General features: G+C 40.7%; 1 protein-coding gene across 1 annotated transcript in view; it reads right to left on the bottom strand.

The window, feature by feature from the left end:
- The window catches only part of SBF2 (SET binding factor 2), a 611,100-nt gene that overhangs the window by 313,865 nt on the left and 269,327 nt on the right, over positions 1-27,908 (bottom strand). The window contains exons 4-6 of the mRNA XM_054970260.1: positions 19,082-19,195; positions 16,771-16,881; positions 14,893-14,998 (exon numbers count right to left, since the gene is read on the bottom strand). Of these exons, the coding sequence (XP_054826235.1) occupies positions 14,893-14,998; positions 16,771-16,881; positions 19,082-19,195 (331 nt within the window). The remainder of the gene's footprint in view (positions 1-14,892; positions 14,999-16,770; positions 16,882-19,081; positions 19,196-27,908) is intronic.

The following is a 27,908-nucleotide window of genomic DNA, read 5'->3' as shown; positions in this document are numbered from 1 at the left end:
ACTGAAGAGAGCCAACACATAACCTTTTCTAGAAACTTACTGTTGACTTAATCAGCTCTTCACCCCTTTCATGTGTTCTAATGTACACTATCTAAAGTTATTTTTATTACATAAAGTGCTATAGTTACAATTATGTAGGAATTTTATCACTTGAAAGCATGTATGTGTCTGCAAAAAAAGAAGCGTTAAGCAACAATAATTAATAACTTTGCTTGCATCATAAGGAATTCTATGAATAAATTTAGCCTATGCAGACTTCAGCAACCAGTATGACTAAGCATATTTTAAGAAAATACTTAAAGAAAAGAGTTTCTTTCATGGAAACCAAAACTATTTCTGGATTCATATGTATAAAAAGGCTGGAAAAACTTATAAACCAAAATACTGTTTGGTAATAAAAGGTATTTTAAAAACTATTTTGCACTCTAAAGATAAAAATAATTTATCTTCCAAAAATATGAAGTATTTCACCTAATTTTGTTTGGGAAAACCATTACATTTAATAAATAACTTTATACAATTGTAATGATTCCTCTCACCATATGTAAACTCAGCTATCTCTAATAAAAGGAGGAACCCTAGCAGACACCGTACTTTATCACGTAGCATTTTCTTTGGATTGGCTTATTCCGGAAGTGGTTTCTCTGTATGTATTGTAATTGGTTTCCAGAACAGATAGGCCTTCAACTTCCAGGAGAATAAAATCATCTCTTGGCAATGCATACTCAAAATAGATTGGTAGCAGGCTGACATCCTGTGAAACGTGTGTTCTAATGTTGCCTTGAAACATAAAAGGCCACTTTCTAGTAGTCTTGGTCATAACATCCTGAACATCTGACTGGTAAAATGCGGATATATGATGTGAGACTACTTCTCTGTCATAGACTGTAAGATCTCATATTCTCTGAAGCCTACGTGCCTCAGAAACATAGGAATATGCAATAAAGAACAATGGAAATTGCAGTTAATTGGGAACTTGTCAAAAGAGTACAATTACTTCCAGACCAATGAAGTTCAATTCTCAAAGAACTTTATGTGGTTGATAAGTGCTGCTATTCTTCGAGTTTCAAATATGTATGATAAAGACAAACAGAAGTCACATAGAAATTAACACTTCTCCAAAAACTTCATGCTTGCTTTTGTCTAGAGCTGAAGCTGCAGTTTATAATGTTAAAATGTGGGTCTCAGAGATTTGGATTTTCTTACATGGAACCAAGATATAAATTACTTCAGACTAGCCAAGTGCCTACTTAACTGGATGTAAGACCAGTAATTATTTAGTTTTATTTACAGAATTGATACCTCACATTTCTGTACTCATCAGGGCCAAGGTATCCAATGAATTAAAAACATACATAATAAAAACACATCTTAAAAACCATTAATACCAAACAAAAATACATCATTCAATCAATTAAAACCAAGTAAAATGTGCATACAATACAATAAAATACACATATATTAAAATGGCAATAATAAACAAGGCAGGGAGGAGGGATCACTGATGGAATGAGAGACAAAACAAAAAAGTCTAATTGCTGACAGAAGACAGAACACAAGGGGACAGGAGAGTCTGTCTAGGGAGATAGTTCCAGAATTTTGGTGCCATGACTGAGAAGAGCCTTTCTCAGGTTGCCTCCCACCTCATACAAGAAGGTGGGGACACTGGAAGCAGGGCCTCAGAAGATGACCACAGCAGTTGGATAGGTTTATAAGAGAGTAGGCAGTCCTTCAGATATGCTGGTCCCAAGCCATGTGGGGCTTTAAAGGTCAACACCGGTACCTTGAAATGTGCCTGGAAACAGACTGGTAGCCGGTATAGATGGACCAAGACTGGAGTGATATGGCCGCTACGATGCACTCCAGTCAACTTCCTGGCTGTAACATTCTGCATCAGATGAATTTTCCAAGCACTTCAAGTAGAATGAATCGCAGTAATCTAATCTAGATGTAAGCAGGGCATGCCCCACAGCGGCCAGATCTTTTCTTCCCAGGAAACACCACTGCTGGCTAACCAATTGAAGCTGGTAAAAGACACTCCTAGTCACAGCTGTCCACCTGCTTATCCAGCAATTGGCCTGGGTCTAAGAGAACCCCCAAACTGCGGATCTATTCCTTTGAAGGGAGTGCAACCTATCCAGAATGGGTGACACCTTAAATCCCAGGTTAGACTCTCCATTTCCCAGTAAAACTCACGTCAGGATTAAGCTTCAGTTTATTCCCCCCAATCCACTTCAAAACTGCCTCCATTCATGGGTTCAGAGTTTCTACCAATTCCATGGATCATCCAGAAGCACAAGAGTGTAATCCACATATTGTTGACAACCCAGCCCAAATCTCTGGTTTCATATAGATGTTTAAAGCATAGGTGACAAGATGGAGCCTTGCAGGACCAGACAAGCACCACCTTCTGAAAACTATTCATACATGTAGGTGTGTGTGTATAGAACTCCAACTCCTCCTCCTCCTCAAGCCCAAATGTCCAGATAATCTAAATTCAGACCTCTGTTCAAAAGTCAAACATGGGAGGGATAAGAAGAGGTCATACTACTGGCACTCCCCTTAAAGAAAAAGTGGATGGTGACAGCATTTGTGTTCATCATGGTACATATTTTATAGAAAACATGTAATGCGCTAAGGACAAGAACAGGTATCCTAATGTACTTAAGATCTGGGTTTCCTAATTTGTCTATGGTTCACCCACACATAGGCATTTTCAGGGTGTCTGATTGTCACTTACGTTTTTTGAGCTTGCAGTGGTGTAGTTGCAGAAGACAGAAATGATATGTAACCCAAGAAGCAGCCCTTAGATAAACTACTGACAATGGATGGGATATTTTATTTTTATTTATTTATGTATAAATTTATTATTTTTGACTATGCTTTTCAGATAGATTCACATGCCTATTAAATTATATAGAAATAACTTAGGACAATGAGGGATTCCTTGAAGGACTGTAAATTAAAATCAAATTTAAAAATAGGTTACTTGGCTTTCATTATTCAAGCATAGTCTTTAAAACTGATCTCACTGTAAAGATACAGGCTATAAAAAGCCTGCCTGTTGTCACTGTATCATAAACAAAGATATTATGATCTTACAATAAACCTTTAAAAAGTGGGTTTATATGATAATATTGCATGAGTTATTACTAAAGGTTTAAACTATTTTGGAGTATTGCACCGGAGTGTAGGTTGGTGCCTCAAGAACTACATGTCCTGTATACTTTCGGGAGGCCATCCCTTATGCGCTTGCCAAAATTGGCGTGTAGGGGGCATTATATTTCATTGTTGCACAATCTCTAAATGAAAAAGTGATACATTCATATTCTTGTTATTGTACTCTATATTTGGCCTACATATGAGAACAATTTGTTAAAATTAGAGATGGGTGAACTCCTCTCAGCTCAATTCAGAACTGGGTCAAACATTAAGAAAATCAGTGGAGAACACTTTTTTAAAAAGAAAATCCTTCTCTTTCAAGGTCTGTGGTTCAATGGTAAGAGCAACTGCTTCTCATGCAAAAGATCCCAGGTTCAAACCCCAGGATATCAAATCAAAAGAATCAGATAGTAGGTTATGTGAAAGACCTCAACCTGAGACCCACTTTGGGTTCCAGACCAGGGATAAAAGCAGGCTAGAAATAAACAACAACAAAAGAAGATCCTAGTGAGCCACTGTTCAGGGCAGACAGAATATCAGACCTTGACAGATCATCAGTTTGACTTAATAGAAGGCAGCTTCATGTGGGTGGTTTAATTTTTATACAGTTAGTTGCACCATATCAGACTTCCTTAAATCTATTTTTTGTCCAAGTCCTGGACATTAAATGCACCACAGACGGTGCTAGGTCAAGCTAAGAGGATTTTAAGGCTTGAGAGAGCTATGGGTAAACATAGGGAAGTTCCAGACTCTTATGCGGAAAAAAGCTTCTTTAGGTTACAGCTGTAATTAATACTGAGGTTTTTGAAGGAAAGTTTTTTATTTCAATGTAAGCTAAAAAGATATTTTAGAAGAGGCGGGGGGGGGGGGGACACACATAAATTATAGGCAGGTTTGGGGAGCTTCCCAGAGCTTGGTCAGACAAACTAAGTGATTGCAAAGCTCCCCCACACTCTGCCTCCTGACCAAGGCTCCAGAGTTACTCTGCATTGCCCGGTTTCATGAGAGCAATTAAAAATCACCTTTGGGGAATGTTTGCTTAGTGCTGTCTGAACTGCAATTTGGTGTCTGGGACCTGGGCAAAGAACAGAGTTAAACTAAAAGCACAGTCTGCAAATGTGACAAGACATTCTAAACTGTAGAAGAATTCAACTTAACATCCTCTTCTTGAATCAATCTCATTTAAATTATGAATTAAACAAAATCTCTCAAAACTCAGTTCCACTTAAAAATTTCTAGTGATCTGATGACTGCAGGCGGGATAAGGAACACCCTCCTTTCTTAAAACCCACTGTAGCAAGTGTAGTCTGTTATGTACCTCATCACTACTTCCTATACCTTTCCCAAAAAGTAGTGAAGAGAAATGTAAAGGTAAAGGTACCTTCACATCTCTCCTCACTACTTTTTAGGAAAGATATAGGAAGTAGTGATGAAAAGTAGGGAAGAGAAATGTATACCCCTAAAATATTTTTCTTCATCTATAGGTATCCATATTTGAAGTTACAGCACTCAGTTTTGCTGCATTTTTCTTGTACAAGAAATAATAGAGCACTACATAATGATAATATGCATATTCTAGTCTCAAGTTGCCATGAACCAACACTCTTTGCATCTTTAATAGTAATACTATCTGTATTGTACTCCAGCAGATGTAATATGAACATTGTACTTTCAAGAAGGAGTCTCAACTGAACTAGCTTGGCACTGAGGACCCCATGCCAAAACTTCCCTGGCAGGAGCAGCTCAGAACTTCATGGCCACAAAGATTTCCCAGAACATTCTAGTCCCGATGCATATAGTGAAACATGAACTTGATTTGGTTTTCTTTGGGAACAAAATGCATAATTTGGTAATGGTAGGATTCTGCCTTTGTCATGAACTCACCAATACCTGGTCAGGTTAGAATCATACACTTCTGGCCACTGCAAGGGTTAGGGAGAAGGGTAGTTAGCAGGGCTTTTTTGGGGGGGGAGAGGTGGGGGAACTCTCAGCCGAGGTAACTCCTGGGAGGAGGTGGTGCACCTCTCACTACATGTGTGCATGTGCACGCTCCTGAGACTGCATGATGATGTCACTTCCAGGAAGTGACATCATCACCCAGGCCATGGCCCCCCTGGGAGCACTCCTGTGCTCCATGGGGGGGTCCGATTTGGCCAGGATAAGACTAAAATAGGCCTTGACTGAGCCTGAACTGGCCCGGAACGGGCCACTCCACTGCAGGGGAGCACTTTCCCGTACAGCAATGGCCGAATCTGGGCCATTTCGGGCCCAAATTGGGCCCAAATGGGCCCAAAATGGCCTGGATCAGCCTGGAACAGGCTGTTGATGCACAGGATAGCACTCCCCCGCGAGCAGCAGACCAGACCTTAGGGACAAATTGGGGCCATTTGGGGCTCAAATTGGGCCAAAACAAGCCCGAATTGGCCTGGAACGGGCTGCTGCCACACGGGAGAGCTCTCCCCTGCTAGACAGCAGGCTAAGCCTGGCCATTTTGGGCCCAATCCTGGCCATTTTGGGCCTGATCCTGGGCGTTTGGGGCCTAAATTGGGCCCAAAATGGCCGAAAGTCTCCTTAGCAGGTGCTTGGAGACAGTAAGGGAATGGAAGAGGGCCAACAAACTGAAGATTAGTCCAGACAAGACTGAGGTGATGCTGGTTAATGACAAAAGCTGATCAGCTTCAGAAGTCAGCTTGCCCTGTTCATTGCTTGGGCTGCTAGATCCTCTTCTACAGCTGGAAGCCCAGTTTTCCTCTGTTATCAACTTTGGCTGATATGCCAGCTACAGCAATTCCTAAAAAAGCATGACCAGGTCACAGCGATCTATGCTCTGATTACATCCAAGTGAGATCACTGTAATATGCTCTACAATGGACCGCCTTTGAAAATGGTCCAGAAACTTCAGCTGGTTCAAAATGTGGCAGCCAGGCCACTGCCAGTGGCCAGATACAGAGATCATGTTACTCCAGTGTTGAAAGATCTGCACTGCCTGCTCATTTGTTCCCGGACACAATTCAAAACTCTTTAAAGCTCTGAATGGCTTGGGGCCACGATACAGAGGTCTGCCTCTGTAAGTGGTAAGCTATAGCCCCTGTTGCAAAAACTGCTTATGATATGAAAGGTATGAACCTCTCAATCTGATGTACTTCATATCAGAGCACAACATGTCCAGCAGGACCAGAACAAATGGTATGAAAGGCAATTAAGCTTATTGCACTCTGCCTTCCCAAGCCTCACAATTGCAGCAAGAAAGGTACTGAGAAGATTATCTCCTGACATCCCCTGCCATTTTATCCCCATCTAGTGAGAAACCCCAGTGCAACCCTATCCAAATGAATTAGGTACTTACACAAAAACTACAATCACCACCCCCGACAGAAAAGAGGCATAATGAAAACATTAGTGGATCATGCAAGACGGATATGTGAGCCGCACTTTCTCAATGAGGAAATTAATCATCTAAACCACGCACCTCAGGCAAATGGCTACTCCAGAAATGAAATCCGAAGAGCAATCAAACCCAGGATGAATCAAACAACCAAGGAAAAACAGTCTCCTACAGGAAAAGTGTTTTTGCCATATATCAAAGGAATTACTGATCAGATGGGAAAGCTTATGAAAAAGCATAACCTTCAAGCAGTATTCAGACCCACCCAAAAAATACAACAGATGCTACGATCAACAAAAGACAGTAGAGACCACCTCACCTCTGCAGGAGTATACCGTATACCCTGCAGCTGTGGACAAGTTTACATCGGGACCACAAAGCGTAGCATCCAGACAAGAATAAAAGAACATGAAAGACACTGCAGACTTGGACAACCTGAAAAATCAGCAGTGGCTGAACATAGCCTCACTCAAACAGGGCACAGTATCTTATTCCAGGACACCAAAATACTGGACAACACTTCCAACTACTTTGTCAGACTGCACAGGGAAGCCATTGAAATTCACAAGCATAAGCAAAACTTCAACAGGAAAGAAGAAACCTTAAGAATGAACAGAGCATGGTTTCCAGTTCTGAAAAACACCAGGCTAACAAAACACTCTATACTCGACAATAACCCTGCAGAGAAGATTAGCACATCAAGCACCAATCCATATGCAAAAGAACCTCCTCAGGATACAGTGAAGCCTCCCTCCATTAGCATTCCACACCCTGGGAAACTCTTACAGGATGACTCAGCTCAACCCCACCCCTCCTGAGTAGATACAAATGACCTGCCAACATCTTTTCCACACTGTGACACTGAGAGATCTCTGTTTTTTGGTGCTACACCTCTGAAGATGCCAGCCACAACTGCTGGCAAAACGTCAGGAACTACAATGCCAAGACCACGGCAATACAGCCCGGAAAACCCACAACAACCATCGTTCTCCGGCCGTGAAAGCCTTCGACAATACATCGAATTAGGAAACATTTGTCATTTCCGATAGTTTCACTTCTTCCTGGAAGAGGAAGGCTTAATTAAAACTCTGTAACACTTCGCCAGTCTTTAGAGATATTGGGTGAATCATAGTTTTATTGGGCACCTGAATAAGCAACTGCACCTCTGGTCCCAGGAATTATTGTTTTATTGGCAGGAACTAAAACACGCAATTGCATCCCTTCTCTCTAGCCAGAATGTTGATCAAAATATATCAAAGTCCCTTTCACTCACCGCATCAAAGTCTTTAGTACCTGGGAACTCTCAGCTCTAAGGTTCACCCTATAAATATTCCAGTTCTGGCCCAGTCTGGGTGTACACACTCATCTGGATCCAAGTGTGTCACCCTCAGCCTCTGGTCTGAGCCCTTCCCTAAGGAAGTCGACTGTTGACGACTTCTGCGGACCTCTGATGGTAACTATGCTATTTGTCCTGTTCAATCTGTATTCCTAGGCTCTTGTATGCAATTGTTTTGTCTGTCTGTGTTTGAGATATTTTTTCTTCTTAATAAAAGCTAAAATAAGCATCTCCTTGTTTGCATCCGCATGAGAACAACCCTGTAAAGCTGGCAAAAGATCCCTAATTACCTCTCATTGTTCCTTGCTTTGCTAATTTCCCCACTTTTGTAAGGAGCCCTCCTCCACGTAACACCTCCTCCTATATTATCCATCCACCAGTTAAGTTCTACCTCACACCTTCAGAGGTGAGGTGGGTGGCAAACAGAAACAGGGCTTTTTCAATAGTGACCCCTCATACTTCCCCTTGAGGCTTACTTCACACCTATGTTATGTTCTTTTAAGCAAAATGTTTCTGTTTACCCAAGATTTTAATTAAGGGGTTGATTTTTTACCACCATTTTAATGTTTTTATCTGAAAGCTGGTATTAATTTTATGTTATTCAATTATCTGTGTTTTATGCTCTGGTTGGTTTTCAATGCTTGGTTTTAATATAGTACTTTTTATTTGTTTATTTTTTTATTATATTTTATTTAATTTGTAAGCTTCCATGGGTAGGATCCCTGAACAGGTGGCATAAAAACCTTGTAAATAAGTCTCTGTCTGAAGAGACTAAGGCCCAGCAAGATTTGTTATCGCCGGGCCTGCAAGACAGAGCTGTTCCGCCAGGCATATGGGCAGTGCTAGATGGAGCCCCCCCTGGCCAGCTGAGGATGGATTGGGCCCTCCTCACCACCAATACCCCCATTTTAAAAACTCTTTTACTGCAGAGATGCTCTGAAGTTGTTTTAAATCTGATCAGTGGAATTTTGTGCTGCTATGTTGATGTTTATATTTATACTTGTATTTTAACTGTGTAAATTGGATGCTTTTAGGATTGTTAATTTATAATAACTGTTTTATATATTTTAACCTCTATGTATTTGTAATCCACCCTGAGCCTGCTGGAAATGTGGGGAGGGCGGAATAAAAGTCGAAAATAAACAAAATAAAATAAAAATAAATAAATAAATAAATCTGACCCTTGCCCATCTACCTGAAGAGAGCTGCCAGTGTGGGTCCAAAAAGCCAAGATCTTCCGTGGCTTCCTTGGAAGGAACTAATTATCTGGATCCATTTCAATCCAGCTTTCAAACTAAGTCTGGGACAGAAACTGCTTTGATTGTACCAAAGGATGAGCTTCATAGGGAGAGGCATAAGGGATTGCAACCTTGCTGATAGTCCTTGATCTCTTAGAGGCTTTTGATGCATCTGACTATGATATCCTTTTGACCCAGTTGACTGATGCGTACATCTTAGCTCTTCTTGCTTGTCTATCCAATATAAATATATTTAGGTTGTTACTTAACCCCTCGATTTTGGGTTGAGTTTGTGAGGATTCCCCCCCCCCTTTTTTCGTCTATAATGTTAATGCCAAGGTCCAAGCAGCCAGCCCTAGAACTACTTCTGATATTGGATAGACAAGCAAGAAGAGCTAAGATGTACGCATCAGTCAACTGGGTCAAAAGGATATCATAGTCAGATACATCAAAAGCCTCTAAGAGATCAAGGACTATCAGCAAGGTTGCAATCCCTTATGCCTCTCCCTATGAAGCTCATCCTTTGGTACAATGCCTTTTTAATTTTGGACTATGAGACTAAGACCTTTCTGTTTACCCAGACTTTGTCTAGCTTGGGAACGTGGTCCTTTGTGCTCTAGTTTTGACTAGCTTTTTATTTTTAATCTGTTTTATAGTACTGAAGTTTTGCTTTGTTGTTTATAAAGCCATCTTAAGAGTTCATTGTATTGTGCTTTTTACCAGAAACTACCTCAAAAGCCCATGGTTGAGATGTGGGAAAGACATGCTTCAGATTACCTACCTGTCTGAGCAGAGCATTACTGCAGTAGTTGTGAGCAAAGTTTCCCTATTTAAATCACAAGGAGATAGTTGGCATTTCTTATTTCAAATAATAAGGCCTTACCAGTTGGTTTCCCGTAAAAACTCTTTAAAGTTAAATACATTTCATATGCTTCTGAGCAGCTGTTCACGTTTTTTTTTTACTGTATCTTCATCATGAGATATTTTTTATTAACTACAAAAAGGTGTTTTGAATTTTTGAATTATTTAAAGAGAAAAAGATAAACAGATCAACACTGCACTATAAAGCAGCAAAGCAGTTCAAAACAAAGTTCCTTTTCTTAAAACAGAATCAAAATAAAGGCCACACAGTAAATGGGTCTTGGTTAGTGTTAGATATAAAATATTACTGTAATAATCTAGTCTTGAGCTGGTCCCTACTCAAGCATTGGAATATTATCCGTGGTGCAGTTGCTGAATTCATTATGAATATTAACATCTGATTTTTTTTAGTCTCAGTTCTGGAAGAGAAGTTCAATAATCAAACAGTAAACACATTAGAGGCAACTGTAATAAACAAAGACTATGTTGAGATCACTGCTAGGACATAGGTGAATATGGCTATCATATTTTTATCCCACCCTTTCTCCAATGAGTTCAGGGTACATATATTGTTCTTTCTTTCTCCAGGCGACTTTAGAACAATACTGTGAGGTAAGTTAGGCTGAGAGAGAGAGAGAGAGAGAGAGAGAGAGAGAGAGAGAGAGAGAGAGAGAGAGAGAGAATCTGCAACTGAAATTTCAACATAATGGACTGCAGTTTACTTGTAAATGCTGGTTAGTCTGCCGACTACTTCCCTTTCCACCACCAAGCAGAATTTCCAGATTCATCCCAAGCTTCCTTGTTTTTCCAGGCTGCTGGCAAAGTCTCACTAAGTATACAGCTTGCTTGTCACTAGTCAGCTGTAACAAGTAAGAGTGGAATGGGAGTAGGGTTGCCAGGTCCCTATACCCTTGGGACAGAAGGGGGGGGAGACCTGGCACTTACCAGAAGTTGTTTTCCTGTGAGCGTGCAAAGCACACATTCCCAGTGCTGATGCGATGATGTCAGTTCTGGGAAGTGACATCATCATGCCAGCAGTAGGCATGGCCAAGCTGTCTCTTCCTTGCTCTTGACTAAAAATAGTTTTCCTCCACATCCCTGCCTCAGTTTAGCTGCTTCACTAAATTTCCGGACTTTTTAACACTAAAACAGAATCAGTCTTCTACAGCCCTCCACCCCAACCCACACCTGCCAGTTGACAGTTGCCCTATTCCTTTTTATCCAGTCACACAAGGCATTCCCTGCAAAGTACTCAGAAACAAAAGAGTTCTTTTACATCTCTCACTTTTATCTTACAACTCTCACTTTTATCTCTTGCCTTTTCACTATAACCTGTAATTGTGTTTTCTCTATGAAAGAAAATAAAAGTTGATGAAATAATATGTGATCATAGCCAGGTGACTTACTCATTTGATCACTTTTGGGATACCAGGGGGAAGACTCTATTGAGTGGAAGGCTGGAAGGAACCATCTAGTCCAGCCCCCTGGACAATGCAGGAAATTCACAGTTATCGCTTTTCCTCACCTGACCACTGCTGTATTCCCAAAGGAAAGCAAAAAACCCCAGGATCCCCAGCCAATCTGGCCTGGAGGAAAATTCCTTCCTGACATGTAAGAAAGGGCCACAAGGGCCTGGCACTGGCTCTTCCTTTCATGCCTTCCCGAGGAAGGGCACTAGATAGGTTGCAAACTGCTTTGGACTGTAATGCTGTTTTGTGTGATCCAGTCTCTACCATGGATTTTGGCAAACTGATAAAAATGTGGATTAAGCTGGATTTTTGTCCTGATATCTTCTAGAAATTCTCATCACTAGAGCTGCAGCCCTCTCTAGTGAATCATCATTCTCAAAAATAGGTTGTGTTGATGGAAAACAGAAGGAGGAGAAAGCACCATCCATAGCTGGATGCAGCTAGAACAGCAATATTTTCTGCTGCTTTGTGCTATCTTCTCTGTATGAGGAAGCCTTAGGGGCAATAATAGTGAACAAACTAGGCTTTCTGCAGAAGAGAACATTTCAGTATTTTTTAAATTAACAACTTCTATATTTGTACAGGCATATCATAAATTTAGACAAATATATAACAACAATCCAAAAATGTACATACCCTGTAGTGGTTCCCGTCAAGCCTACCTGGATCCCCAGGGGGCTGTCAGTCACTTTTAATGGTGTCAGAAGGCAAAGTTCCAAAAGGACTGGGAAGTGAAGCCTCACTACTAGGGTAAAAAGCTGCCAACAGCCTCTCTTAACTAAACCTTCAGCTGTGGAACTGAGAGGCAAGTTCTAAAGTTCTAAGCCCTACCAGGTTTTAAACAAGAAGTCAGCCCTGTGAGGTAGGTACTCAGCAGGTTGAGTCCAGAAACTAACAGGGTAGCATGTGGCAAATTGGCCAAAGAACTGGATTTGGATTGAAGCCCCTACTCTTAATAACTCCATACCAATATAAGAAAAGGTTATTCAACCTCTACATAAAGCCTTTAGAACTCATTCGCAGCTATGGAGTTGGATGTCATCAATATGCAGATGATACCCAACTCTACATCTCACTATCCAGGTCCCCACAGAACGCAGTGGAAATCTTAGATTGCTGCCTGACAGCCATAGTGAAATGGTTGAAAAACAACAAATTGTGGATGTGAGGGCGATCTGGCTGCGACATCTGTCACCCCATTGATCGCCAGGGTTGATTCGGCTGATCTGGCTGGCTAGGCGGGTGTCCCCTTCCTCCCTCACCGCTCCATGTGCGTCCCTCCCGAAGCTGCGCGCTCGGTGGAAGAGGACGACCATCCCAGATAGGAGGAGTACAACAAATTGAAATTGAACCCAGATAAGACTGAAGTGATGCTTGTTGGGAAGGAAGAGATCCTGAAGGACATTGTATTCCCCACTTGCGATGGAGTTCATCTGACCCTTGCAGACTCAATTAAGAGCCTAGGGGTTATACTGGATCCAGCGTTATTACTAGAAAAACAAGTTAAGGCAGCAGCAAAAAATGCTTTCTACAACCTCTCTAGCCTGGAAGATGGCTTATCATCTTGACACTGCAGACCTAGCCACTTGGATCCATGCTACGGTAACATCAAGGCTTGACTATTGTAATGCTACATGGCTGAAATGGACAAGTTAACAAGAAATTTGAAAGATCAAGATCCGAAAAGGTTTTTGGAAGATTGGGAAAAGTTGAAAAAATACATGGAAAAGAAATGGGATGTTAAGGGACAATTATGGTCTTTTGAAGGGTTTTAAAGATATTAAGTAAGATAAGATATAGTTAAGATCTTTACTAATAACAAGTTAAGAACAATTATAGTATAGTAATAATGTGCTAACAATAATGCGGGGTTGGAGTGCTGTTGGAAGTCAACATCGAAAAGGGGGAGGGGAGGGGGAAATATGCATATGGGAAATGAAATGAATTGTATATGTGCTTTAATTTGAATATATTGACCCATCCAATAAAATTTTTCAAAAGACTATTGTAATGCTCTATACATTGGCCTCCCATTTAAGTTAACTAGGAGGCTCCAATTAGTGCAAAATTCTGCACCTCGATAGTTATCAGGAGTGAGCAGGAGCATGAACATCACTCACATCCTACAGTCGCTCCACTAGCTACCCATCATTTACCGTGCTCAGTTCAAGGTATTAGTTATTACATACAAAGTTTTTCACGGCTTTGGTTCAGCATACCTATGGGACCGCCTCCCTCCCTATGTTCCTCCACGGCAGCTTTGCTCATCTGAACAGCGTCTCTTGCAGGTGCCAGGCTACACACAGGTGAAGTCAGCAGCAGCCCATACAAGGGCTTTCTCTGTGGTGGTCCTTATCCTGTGGAATGACCTGCCTGAGGAAGTCAGAAGAGCCCCCACTCTCCTGGCTTTCCATAAACGATTCAAAACCGAACTATTAAAAAAGGCTTTTCACTCAAATGGGAGGGCTGTATTGTAGGGATGGGGTCTCAGATGCTTCACTAATGAGTTGGGGATCATAAACTTCATCACTATTTTTGCCTTATATATTATCTGTTGCTTTAAATATGTACTCCTCTGTACAACCAGCGCTCCATGTTGTCTAATATTAGTCCTAGAATTGATTGTTTTGCTCCAGTATTTTTTCTACTCTGTCTTGGATCCTTGCTAATGCCATGTATTTTAAACTTGTATCTGTTTACCTTATGGTATTGTATTGAAATGTACTTGACACTGATTGTATTAACCTCATACTGTGTAATCTGCCTTAAGTCTCAGTGAGAAAGGCGGACTATAAATGATGTAAATAAATAAATAATTTATTAAAGAAAACTGGAAAAGCAAACAAAAATAAACATAAAAGTATGTGGAAAGACACAAAGCAACAACAGGCTGTATAAGCCAAGGCTACAATCACTAGAAATCCCTGAACTTGTTCCAGCAAGTTTCAGAGTCAAAATGGGAGCTTTAGCTCTTCAGTTCAGAGGTCCAAAAGAGAAAAACACAATGGGTTGCTAGCACAGAAATCCATCAGTTGCATAGCATTCAGGAGCAGGAAGGAAGGAAGAAAGGAAGGAGTTGTATATTGAAAAACAACTCTTTTCAAGACCAGCCACCTGCAGCAGGCCTAACCCAATCAAAATGGCCAAACTTCTGATGATTAGCCCAGCTGTAGCCTTATCCTCACAAGTAAGAAGGTGGGAAGAACTCATCCACCCTACCCCATAATGCTATGTGCTGACAAGCCAGAAGGCCAGTGCCAGCCTCTATCAGGCTTTGTCCTTGAAAGTTGTTTCAGGTTGGCATCTGTGGCTCAAGGCTTCTTATCTAGCCTGTGCCAACCGGTCCGAGTCTCCCAAAAGCAAAAAAAGGGCTCAAAAGCCTAAACCAAGAGGTTTTAACTAAAAAAGAAATGAATTGAATAAATAAGTTTTTTTACATACCCAGTTGCTGAAACAGCAGAGCCACACTAGTCCCTGTAACAGGAAGACTGTCATGTAAAGGTGTTTGTATCAGCTGCCTGTCTCCCGCTCCCAGAGAAAATAGTTTCTGTAGAGAAATATTTTAATACATGATTCACTGTTTATACAATACAGTCTTGCATGTATTGTCAGATAAATATTAAATCAAACTATTTACTTTTTTGAATAACATGTTTTGTTTATTGTTCACAAATATGGTGGTCAGGATGGCAATGGCAACCATAAATTAAATTCTTGCAACTGGAATCACCTACTGAACAAGTACTTGCCCATGTCTCAGATGCCCAGCAGTATGTAAAAGCCCCTGCCCCCCCCCCCCGCCTCATGCATTGGCTAGGAAACCCTGAGAGGGACAGAGTCTTTCACTTCCCACTTGAATTTTGATAAAGTCAACAGCAGTCTTGATATCAACTGTCTCCAAGTTCTCCATTCTTCTTTCAGGAATTCATTACATTCCAGAGTAACTTTAGAACTTCTCTTAAACGCCTATTCTTTACTAATTGGCTTCTAGTACAAACCCATTTAAAGTCATAGACATTTCAGTTATTAATTTCTCACTTCCTGCTGGATGCTCCACATGTCTCCTTTCCAAGAGAGAAGGAAGGAACATGGTGGGATGATGATTACCAAGTCAGATAAAATTTGGGACTCATATGTGAAATTTATTGTAAATACTAACAAAATAACTGTCATCACAATGTGTGTGCAAACAAAGAGTGGCACACGAGCAATAATTTTAACTGGGTAGCAGTGAGACCATAAACATCTCCAAAATACCTGCACCTGCAGCTTAACCTCACAAGATTCAGTAAAAACTAAGTGCATAATGCCAGTACTTTAAGAGGACTTGATGGCTTGAAACACAGAAGGAAAGAGAATAAAAATGAGCCCGCCCATCCCAGACGAAAAAGCAGGTAGTGCTGAGAGCAGGGGGACAACTAGAGGGACAGAGAGGAATTTGAAGTCCAGTTTGAACAGTAAGGCTAGTAAATCAGAAGGGAAAGTAAAGCAGAATAAGGGAAGGGGGGATGAGCTGAAGTACACAATGAAGCTGACTGAGAATCGGACAGGATACAGAATAGGAACTAAGGAGTGCTTGCCCCATGACACTTTTCCATCTTGGGAATGTGCTTCAGTCTAACGTTGACAGAATATGTTTAGAGCAATGGGGGAGGGGTGAGTAAAAGCATTTATTTTTTTCTATCATGCCGTTTTTAAATGCATTATATTTTCTGGCTGCCATTTGGATGACACCTTCTGTCACAGTAAGAACAGTATGGTCCAGACTTAATACTGTGAGTTCTGCACAGTATTTAATTATGATCACCAAATTGCCAATGTGCAGCATAGCATTAGAGCAATTTCCCTAAACCTCCAAGTTTCATCATCTTTGGGCTACAGACAAACAAGAATTTGCAAATACCACAGAAACCCAGGGAAACCAGAAATACAAAATACTGAACTACATCCATCAGAATTCAAGAACTCAATGAAAGCACATTAAAATGGAAAAAAGGCTCTTTCCCCCCACACCATATGCAAACCAAGAAAAAAGACGAAAAATATTTTGAAGTACTAGTCATAAAAAGGCTGAACTCTGCCAAGTTCCTGAATTGATACTGTGCCTCATAAAGGCAACTGCAGTGACAAATTAACCCTTTGACCTTACTGTGGAAAGGAATTCTATCTGTCTTTAGAAGAAGGGCCATTGGGACAGAATCAACTGAACTATGGTCTTTTATTAAATCAAAATATTTGAAGAATTTATGTTTTGCTTTCTTCATAAATTAAGTTAACTGGATAAATATCCTTCCACCACCACCACCCCTCCCAATTTACCTGTGATCCTCCAGCAGCAGGGACAAAGCACGAACAGAGATTTGCAATGAGACTCTCTAATGAAACATACAGGTTGTCCACATACACGGTGTAGACCAAGCCAAGGCAAGCCTATTAAATAAAATAAAAACATATATAATTGCTGCCATGGGAAACAAAGTATTTATTTGTAGCATAAGAATCGCAATTTAAAGATATTGACAAATGCCACAGAAAAATTATTTTACTTGATGAAAAATAATAACCAAATCTCAAGCTCTTCACGTTGTATAGTTTTAGCAGTGTTTTGTGTGTATAACCCCTCCTTGCTGAACACCTGAGAAGGTCCCCCCCACCTTGCTGATTGTGCCCAGATGTCACCCTGCTCACTTTTCAGTTTGGTGCAGTGTTTAAAAGTGGTGGGACTCTAATCTGGAAAACCGGGTTTGATTCCCCACTCCTCCAGCCAGCTGGGTGACCTTGGGTCAGTCACAGCTCTCTGGAGCTCTCTCAGCCTCCACCCACCTCACAGGGTGATTGTTGTGGGGATAATAACAACACACTTTGTAAACTGCTCTGAGTGGGCATTAAGTTGTCTTAAACAGTGGTATATAAATCGAATGTTATTACATTATTATTATTATTCCTCACAGTAGTCAACAGGTGTCACTGTGAACAAAGTCTTTCCCTCTCTACATAACCTGCCTCTTTAGTGCCTTGAATTCCATGAAACAAAACCTGGTTAAATATGTTTTGAAAGGGGGACAAGAAAGTATTGATCAGTCTGTTGTTTTATATACCGTGTGTGTCTCAGAAACTACAATGCCAGGTCCTGCTGAGACAATATACAGGAAGTTACAATAAGGAGTCCCAGTGTTGCTGTTAAGCATGAAGTATCCAACTCAAAAATTAAAATATAATGTATGAACAAACTCAATGACATCTGGTAGTAATAGCAGAATTCTAGCCATCATCAGAAATAGATAACTGCACTGGAAACTTAAAGTTTACCTATTTTGTTTTTCAAGGTAAAGCACTGGGGGGAATAGCTTACCTGTTTCCCAGCTCCCCACTTTCCACTCCTCTTCATTCCTGAACCAGCTACTGCTTTGGTACCATTTTTTTAGTTCAGTTCTTGGTTGCAATTGAAGCTTCTTAACATACTTAAGAATGTTATGAAGCAAATTCAGACTAAGGGCGATACTTCCTGCCCTCATTATGAAAGTGAACATTTTCATCCTCTTTTGTGGAGTTTACTGAAAATCCAACAAAAGCAGGAGTAGTTTTCATGACTACTGAAACTCCTGCCCCCTCCCCCCGGGTTGCCAGGTCCCCTTACCTTACCAGCAGGGGGGGGGGGGGAGGGAGACCTGGGACTTCCCTTTTTGCTGCTCCCATCATGCTCTTCGCATGTGCACCTGTGGGAAGTGATATCATTGCACAGGCATGGGGATCGCGTGAGCACCTTGCAGCAGCACAATTTGGGCCCCAAAAGGGCCCGATTCGGCCTGTTTGGGGCCCAAATCAGCCCCCTGCAAAGCACTTGAGCGCTCTTGGGGCAGAGCGATGATGTCACTCTTGGGAAGAGATGTTATCACGCTGCCCTGGGAGTGTGCCCAGGAGGCCTGCTCCCGCACCTTTACCCCACCGGTAGCCAAGTTAAGTGGTGGCGGGGGGTGAGGCTGGAAGTAGGGCATCCCCTGCCCCCTCTGAGGGAATGGGATCCCTACCCCCCCTCAAAAACCTCCTTTGTCCTTTCAACCCTATGTTTTATTGGAATCAATAAACAGAATAATAGCTGACAGAGAAAGAATTACTGAAGTAAGTTTTTCATGCTTTTGATAGTAAAATTAATGCTTTTGAAACCTGATGATTTATCATTTCTATTACTTCAGGTCAGCAATATTGTTTGGTAGATCAAATCTGCAACCCCCCCCCCTTTTATGTAAAAAGGACTCTTAGCACTGCAGTTCACTCACATACATCAGAAGCAGGAGCATAAACTAAACATTATACTAATAAGATTCAGTATACTATATAAGCAAGTAAAATTAATTTACTGTTACTAAAATACTTGAGAGATTGCTCTGAAACGTAAACATTTACTTGTGAATTGAGTTGAGAATACTGAACAATTCTTTTGTGGCTGAAGTGGTTTTGAAAACATGTGACCAAAAGGGGAAAAAGTTGATGCACATAAATTCTATTTGTACTAATCTAAATTCTCATAGTGTAGAAAAGTTTTAAACTAAAATGCTTGCAGTATTACTCAGTGCAAATAAACAATGTGAACATTGTCATGCATTATAAACCACAACTAGGTGCTTTTTACCCTGAAGATTTCTGGATAATCTAATCTGGATACCAACACCAGGCTTTTGGGAGCAAATACTTCTGCAGGGTGAATCAAACCAGAATCTTCCTCTCCTTCAGCTTCTCTTGTCCCCTTGAAAACAGACACTTCAGTCAATGAGAGAAAACAATTACTTCTGTGAAATAATAGTATTTAATATCCAGAGGTATGCAAGAATCAGAAAAAACCACAATAATGTTTAATCAAAACTTTACATTTTAGAACAACCAAATTGCAATTTATAGCTCATTGTTCTCAAGATGATTATATTAACCAAATAAAACAATTAAACACAGCACCTACATAAAAGTAGGGAACAACTGCTATGGGTAATACTAATAATTTAGTTAATGATAGCTGTTTTGAAGCATTTTGTCCCAAATTCCAACATACCCCACTATCAATTATCAATAAAAACAATGAAAGGATATTGCGTGTTTTATGGGTTTTTTGAAAATACCTCATTTGAAGCTCCTGCAGAATTCCATCTGAAATCATACCTTTCGTGCATTCAGTGGACATGGTATTAAACAAAAAGAAGCACCATGCCACAATTGCCACTCTGATTGGTTGAACACCACCATCCCCATCCAGCTATTGCTTCACAGCAATGATTGTTGGACAGGTGCCAGTTACTGTGGATGTATGATCAAGAGGATGAGTTCTGGATGGAATAGTAGACTTGGATTCTAGACTCACTTATCTCCGGCATTAAACAATTTCCTCTTCTAATCACTGCTCTTTTCCATTCAAAATTATCTCTAACAGAAGATTTAAAAAAACCAACTACGGCTTCTTAGAAGCTGAAAAGTGATAGTATTTCATAGGTTCAATATTCAAACACCTATATCCTGCTTCTGAAAAGGAATTACCTACCAGGAAGTAGTATCAAACTAGCATATTCTGATTCTCCACTACAGTATGGGGGAATGGGGGAGGAGGTTCTTCCCTACATTTTCTGGGAAAGCTGGCTACGTTCATGGTGCTGGCAGGAACAATTTGGATTCTGGGACTGCGGACTAGGTTTTCTTGAATATAGTCTGCTTGCACACGATGGATTTCAGCTGTCAAGGACAGGGAAGAATGTGTTTTGGGAGGGACTTGGGGAGACTCATTGGGAGGGCTTTAAACTGCCATTGCAAAGGAATGGAGACAACTGGCGTGGGAATTTCAGAGGCCTACCTGGGAAGGGCAGGTCAAAGCGGGGGAATGCTGCAAGACTTCCGGTGCCTATGTATCAATGCCCGAAGCTTGGGCAATAAGAAGAAGGGACTTGAAGGCAATAAACTTTCATAAAGAAATAACAATGGAATCATGGGAACACTTGTGGAAAAACACTTTGAAGATTTCAACTTGTACCAATATTAAAGAGAATGTATACAAAACGATGTATAGGTGGTATTTAACACCTAAGAAGATTGCACTTGGAAATACAAATATGTCAGCCAAATGCTGGAAATGTAAAAAGCATGAAGGATCATTGTATCATATGTGGTGGACTTGTGAGGTAGCTAAGCAATACTGGGGAGATATAATAGAAATAATTAATGAGGTTTTGCAAACCAAAATAAATAAGAACCCAGAATTGCTGCTACTGAACTTGTGAATGGAAGATGTTCCAATGCAGTATAGAACATTGCTATTTTACATGACTACAGCAGCAAGACTTTTGTATGCGCAGAAATGGAAAGTGCAAGAAATACCAACTATAGAAGATTGGATTTACAAATTGTTGTACATGGCAGAAATGGACAAAATGACAAGAAAACTGAAAGATCTGGATCCAGGAGAATATTTTGCAGACTGGGGGAAACTGAAACAATATTTAGAAAAGAATGGGATGTGAAAGGAGGACTGTGGCAGTTTGAGAATTATTAATTTGTGATTTTATAAAGGGGAGAGAGAAGTAACTTTACCATTAATGGGGAAATTTAGTCATTAATTAATCTAAGCTAACACTATTATTAAGAAGACTGTATTAAAAATAGATAGGTTAAACAGTTAGGAATAGAATGGATATATTAGAGAATCTGAGATACAGAATAATTTGAACATGCTTAGAATAAGGGATACAATATATATAAGATTTAGAAGAATATAGTTAAAAATAATTTAAACGATAAGATGGGTTAAGGGTTGGAAAGCTGTTGGAAGTCAATAAGGAGGGGGGGAAAGGGGGGGTTGTTATAATTTAGGTAATATGGGGAATTTATGTAAAATTTATGTACTCACCAATAAAAAAATTTTTTTTAAAAAAAAGAAGAAGAAGGGACTTGATATACTAATGCAACTAATGCAGATGGAAAGATATGACCCCATCTGGTCCAGGGGATTTCTACACATCCAGTGCAGCTGAGTGCTTCTCCACAATTTATCTGCCAATGTCAACCATTCCCTTGACTGGAATGCAGTAGTGGATGGGTATGAGTTATTCAAAAAGAACAAGAAGTGTTGTAGAGGAGGTGAAATAGTGCTGTATGTGAGGAAAAGTCTTGATTGTCAGGAAATACTGGAAGAGGAGAATGACAGCCCAGTGGAAAGTGTCTGGGTGAAGATAAGGGAGGGAAGGACAAGCAGCATTGTGGTTGGAGTCTGCTACAGGCCACCTGACCAAGGAGATGAGGTGGATTCTGCCCTCCCTGAGCAGCTTAATGGGGTATCCTAGAAATATGACCTTGTACTTACAGGAGACTTCAACTTCCCTGATGTATGCTGGGAGACCAATTCTGCTACATGTCCAGAGTCACATAACTTCCAACCTGTCTGGCCAAAAAATTTCCTTTCTGAAATGGTGGAGAAAGTGATGAGGGGCTCAGCCATACTGAACTTGATATTAACCAACAAGAAGGATTAGGTTGATGGGGTAAAGGTGGTGGTAACCTTAGAATTCCTTTTGTTGTGGGCTACCAAGGGGGGGGGGGTTGTTGCCAAACGCACATGCCAGATTTTAGTAGGGCGAGTTTAATAAACTTAAAGATATGATAAGAATTATTTCAACATGAAGTTCTTCTATCGAGAGATGGTTTGCACCTCACAAGGGTAGGAAAAAATGTGTTTGGTAAGAGCCTTGCAAACCTGATAAGGAGGGCTTTAAACTAAATCCTATGGGGAAGAGAGACAAAAATTCAAAGCCTATAACTGGAGAAGGGAACAATGAAGACCTGTAGGGAGTAGAACATATGCTAGGAAACATTAACTTGCAGGTAAGCACAGGGGGAAAAAACCTCAGGGCATATAACTCGTGGCTTCTGATGTCTCTGCACTAATGCACAGAGTATGAGAAACAAGCAGGAGGAACTTGAAGTCCTAATAAACGAAGGAGACTATGACATAATAGGCATTACTGAAACTTACTAGAATGACACTCACAACAGGTATACTAGGATTGAGGGATACAACTTGTTCCAAAGAGATAGACAATTAAGGAAGGGGGGAGGAGTAGCATTATATGTAAAGGATGCATCTGAGCATGGAAATTCAGTTGGGAGCCTCTGGGTAAAAATAAAAGGACTAAGAAATAATAGTGAAACTATGGTGGGGGTCTGCTATAAACCACCAAGCAAATTAGAAGACTTGGATGAGAAACGCCTAGAACAAGTTACAAAGTTCTCAAAGAGATGGGACACAGTGGTCATGCAGGGCTTTTTTCTGGGAAAACAGGTAGTGGAACTCACTGGGATCATATGCGCATGCGCTCCCAGGGGCCACATGATGATGTCACTTCTGGGAAGTGATGTCGTTGTGCAGGGTGGAGCCACCCCTGAGAGTGCTCCCATAATTTGGGCCTGCTCGCCTCCCCACCCCTTGCCTTCAATGTTCCCCGTAAGCGGTGCAGTGTTGTGAGCCAGAAACCTACTTTGTGAGCAGCAACTTGCAAGTTTTGAGCGCGCCTTTTCCAAAACCAGAATCCATTTGATTAAAAGACTTTTGAATTAGATTGTCTGAGACACTGGTATTGGTGCCATCAATATTTTGATGATACCCACTTATGTATGTGATTCTCAAAAGCTTATGCCTCAATAAAGTTGGTTAATCTTAAAGGTGCTACTAGACTTTTTACTATTTTTCAACTACAGACTAACACGGCTAATTCCTCTGGATATTAAAGAGTGCATCTGTAATATATGGAATTCACTGCCGCATAAAGTGGCAACTGCTAGAGGGTTCTTGTAACTTCTTGTAACTGGGCTTCTTGTATTGTTTTAAGTGTTTTAAAGGGAAAATGAAGCATCTTTTTTCTTTTAAAATGCTATCACAGCATTAGCAAAAGCAAACTGGGTTCAAAGGGCCAGAACTCTTTCCTGTCCCTGCACAACCCCGATCTAAATCAGGGGTGAGACCAAGCATAGGCTTGAAACCATAAGAGTTAACTGGGGCAGTATACCACATGAGGCCAGGACAACCCAAGCAAGCCTGATCTTAGATCTCGGAAGCTAAGTAGGTGATCCCTTCAGGATTGTTTCGCAGAGGCAGGCAATGTCAAACCACATCTCTTGCCTTAAAAACATTTATGTTGACATTTTCATGGTGCAAACACATGGTGCAAAAACAAGACTTGGAGTATGCAAAATGATTGACCACGGAAATGAAATAAACACCATGCACAGATTGTTTTTTTAAAATGGAAAACGTAATGCATTTGGTCATGGGAGATTTCAATTACCCAGATATTTGTTGGAAGTCTAACTCTCTAAAAATGAAAGGTCAAATAAATTCCTGACTTGTCTTGCTGACAACTTCATTTTTCAGAAAGTAGAGAGGGAAACAAGAGGTTCTGCTATTTTGGACTTGATACTCACCAACAGGGAAGAACTGGTGGCACCCAGGGTAGCAGTGACCATGTAATTTTGGAATGTACAGTCTTGGGGAAGGGAAAAGCTGTATGATAAAATTGGTAAAATGTGTTTTGGATCCTATTACTACTAGGTGGATCTATAACTGGTTGACAGATCACACCCAAAGAGTGCTAGTTAATGGTTCCTTATCCTCTTGGACAAGAGTGACAAGTGGAATTCCTCAGGGATCAGTCCTGGGACCTGTTCTGTTCAACATTTTTATAAATGATTTGGATGAAGGAATAGAGGGAATACTTATTAAATTTGCAGATGATACTAAATTGGGAGGGGTAGCAAATACAGTCGAAGACAGAGTCAGGATGCAGGATGATCTTGACAGGCTGGAAAACTGGACTAAAATAAAATGGATTTCAACAGAGATAAATGCAAAGTTCTGCATTTAGGAAGGAAAAATTAAAAGCATAATTATAGAATGGGGGAGACTTTTCTTGGCAGTAGTATGTGCGAAAAGGATCTAGGGGTCTTAGTAGACCATACACTGAACATGAGTCAGCAGTATGATATGGTAGCTAAAAAGGCAAATGTGGTTTTTGGCTGCATAAACAGAAGCATAGTGTCCAGATCACGAGAAGTGATGGGATTGCTCTATTCTGCTCAGGTTAGACCTCACCTAGAGTATTGTGTTCAGTTTTGAGCACCACAATTTAAGAAGGATATAGACAAGCTGGAATGTGTCCAGAGGAGGGCAATGAAGATGGTGAGGGGTCTGGAGACCAAGTCCTATGAGGAAAAGTTGAAGGAGCTTGGGATGTTTAGCCTGGAGAGGAGACAACTGAAAGCGATATGATAACCATCTTCAAGTAATTTAAGGGCTGTCATATTGAGGATGGAACAGAGTTGTTTTCTGCTGCCCCAGAAGGTTGGACCAGAACCAATGGAAGGTAAAGGGGGTGATACCCCCATTGCTGGGTGAAAATGGAGAGACTCTGACAGAAGACAGAGAGAAGGCAGAAAGGCTCAATGCCTATTTTGATTTGGTTTTCTTCCTGAGGGAGAGAACAGTCCCACCTAGAGATGACAGTAGGCAAGGCATGGCATTGGGTCTGCTGGTTGACAGGGTAGAGAAGTTGTTGAGAAGCACCTAGCTGCACTGGATGTGTACAAATCCCATGGGCCAGATGGGGTGCACCTCAGTGTTTAAAGAACTTTCAAAAGAGCCTGCAGACTTTGTTGATCATCTTCCAGGACTCTTGCAGGACAGGTGATGTGCCAGAAGACTGGAGGAGGGAAAATGTTATCCAACCTTCAAGAACGGGATAAAGGACAGTCCTGAACTACAGGCCAGTCAGCTTGACTTCTGTCCTAAGGAAGATACTGGAGCAGATATCAAAGATGTCAATCTCCGAGTACCTGATGGACAACATCGTGATACGGGGTAGTCAGTGTGGATTTGTCCCCAACAGGTCCTGCTAAACCAACCTCATCTTCTTTTATGACTGAGTGACAGGCTTACTGGATCACAGCAATGCTGTCAATGTAGTTTATCTGGATTTCAGTAAAGCTTTTGACAAGGTTCCTCATGCTGTTCTTATGGTTAAACTGGAGGACTGTGGATATCTAGGTTGGTTAGATGGATAGGGAACCGGTTGGATAATCACACCCAAAGAGTAGTTGTCAATGGCATCATGTGTGATTGGAGGAGGTATCCATTGGAGTGCCACAGAGCTCAGTTCTGGGCTTTCCAATATTTTTATAAATGACCTAGATGAAGGTGAAGGGATTACTTATTAAATTTGCAGATGACACCAAACTGAGAGGAGTATCAAACACGTTGAAGACAGAGATAGAAATCAACAAGATCTGAACAGGCTGGAAAAGTGGGCAGTTTTAATGAGATGCAATTTAACAAGGATAAGTGCCAGGTTCTCCACCTGGGTAACAAAAATGCAAAGCATGCATACTGATAAGGGATACACTTCTGGGCAGCAGTATGTATGAACAAGATTTTGTGATATGGGTGGATGAGAAGCTAAATATGAGCAGTGTGATGAAGCAGCAAAAAAGCTGAATGGAATCTTGGGGTGTATCAACAAAGGCATAACATCTAAATCACAGGATGTCATTATCCCACTATATACTGCATTGGTCAGGCCCCATCTGGAGAACTGTATGCAGTTCTTGAGGCCTCACTTTAAAAAGGGTGTGGACAAATTGGAATGGGTGTAGAGGAGAGCAACCAGGATGATCAGGGGCCTGGAGACCAAGCCCTAAGAAGAAAGACTGGGTGATTTGGGAATGTTCCGTTTGAAAAGGAGGTTGAGGGGAGTCATGAGTGCTCTCTTTAAATATTTAAAAGACTGTCACTTAAGAGAAGGAAGCTGTGCTTGTTGGCAACAGAGGATAGGATTCACAATAATCGGTTTAAACTACAGGAGGGAAGGTATCAGCTGGATATTAGGAAAAACCTCTTCATGTTAAGAATAATTCAGCAGTGGAATCAGCTGCCCAGGGATCTGGTGGGTTCCTCCTCTCTGGCATTCTTCAAGGAGCGGCTGAACAAATAATAATAATAATAATAATAATAATAATAATAATAATAATAATAATAATAATTGATTTATATACCGCCCTTCAGGACAACTTCACACCCATTCAGAGCAGTTTACAAAGTATGTTCCTATTAACAAGTACCTTATGAGGGTGGGGCTGAGAAAGCTCCTAGAAGCTGTGACTCACCCAAGGTCACCCAGCTGGCTTCAAGTGGAGGAGTGGGGAATCAAACCCAGTTCTCCAGATTAGAGTCCCGCGCTCTTAACCACTACACCAAATTGGCTCATCAAACTGGCTTTTGTTAGGGATGCTTTAGGTTGTTCCTGCATTGGGCAGGGGGTTGGATTAGATGGTCTCTAAGATCATGACCATCTCTATGACTCTAAGCAGAGAAGGAGAGATACTACTGACAGTTGATTAAGAGCTTGCTGTGGGAAAATCAGTGACTGGAAGCTATGCTACTGACATACTCTATGAGAATATCACTGTTTCTGTGGCGGCTTTTCACTGAAGAGTTAGCTGTACTTAATGAAGGTTATTTTCTAAGGCAAGGTAAGTTGATTGCTGTAGACACATGAATGTGATTTAAAATGTCTTATGAACATACTGTAGAAATAGTATTTAGAATCATAACCAGTACTACTAAACTGTCCAAGGTGAACACTGCTTATTTCAAAAACATCATCAATTTCACTTAAGCAGGCAAAATGATATAATTATTAAAGATAAATTACTGAAATCAGTATGACCTTTTATTTATATAATTTTATAACACTTTTTAGGTTTTACTGAAGAGAAAGAGGAGAGCTAGAAAGAGCAGTCAGAACCAAAACAATAAGTACATATACTGCTTAAATAAAAATCAGACTTCATTTTCAGTGAGTCATTCACCATACCTATCAATTGACACATCACTTCTTCAAATAGAAAACATCTTCATATTTAAAGCTAACCCTTGGGGAAACAGTTTGCCAACATGGATTTATTTTAAAAGACTAAAGGCATTCTTTTCTATTACTAAATAAAGTATTGAAAGGAAAGCACGTATTTCTTTGCCAGTGGTTTAGCCATAATCTCCACAAAGATGCATGTGGATACTCTTGCAGTGCTAAGAGTGAGGCAGAGTTCTTCATGTGTCCTTTGACTAAAATTCCAGCAGATGGCACTGGATGCTCTTTTTTACAGTTCTGTTAGGTTTCTTCCACACATAGATACCCCAAGATACCTAGAACTAACCTGGAATTCTTTTCACATTTGTAAAACAAGAATTTCCCTCAACTGAAGATGACTTTGGAATTTTATTGGGCCATCTTTCACAACTGAATCACAGCCTTTTCTCCATGGACTGCTCATCAGCTCAGGTACTGATCCATTTATTTATATATTTAAAATCTTTATATATCTGCCTCTCCCATGCATATCAAGACCCAAGGTAGGAAACAGCAACATAAAAACAAAAT

The sequence above is a fragment of the Eublepharis macularius genome, chromosome 2, assembly GCF_028583425.1.
Source record: "Eublepharis macularius isolate TG4126 chromosome 2, MPM_Emac_v1.0, whole genome shotgun sequence".
NCBI classification, from domain to species: Eukaryota; Metazoa; Chordata; class Lepidosauria; order Squamata; family Eublepharidae; genus Eublepharis; species Eublepharis macularius.
The sequence above is the reverse complement of the archived record's forward strand: the minus strand, read 5'-3'. Positions and strand labels throughout refer to the sequence as shown.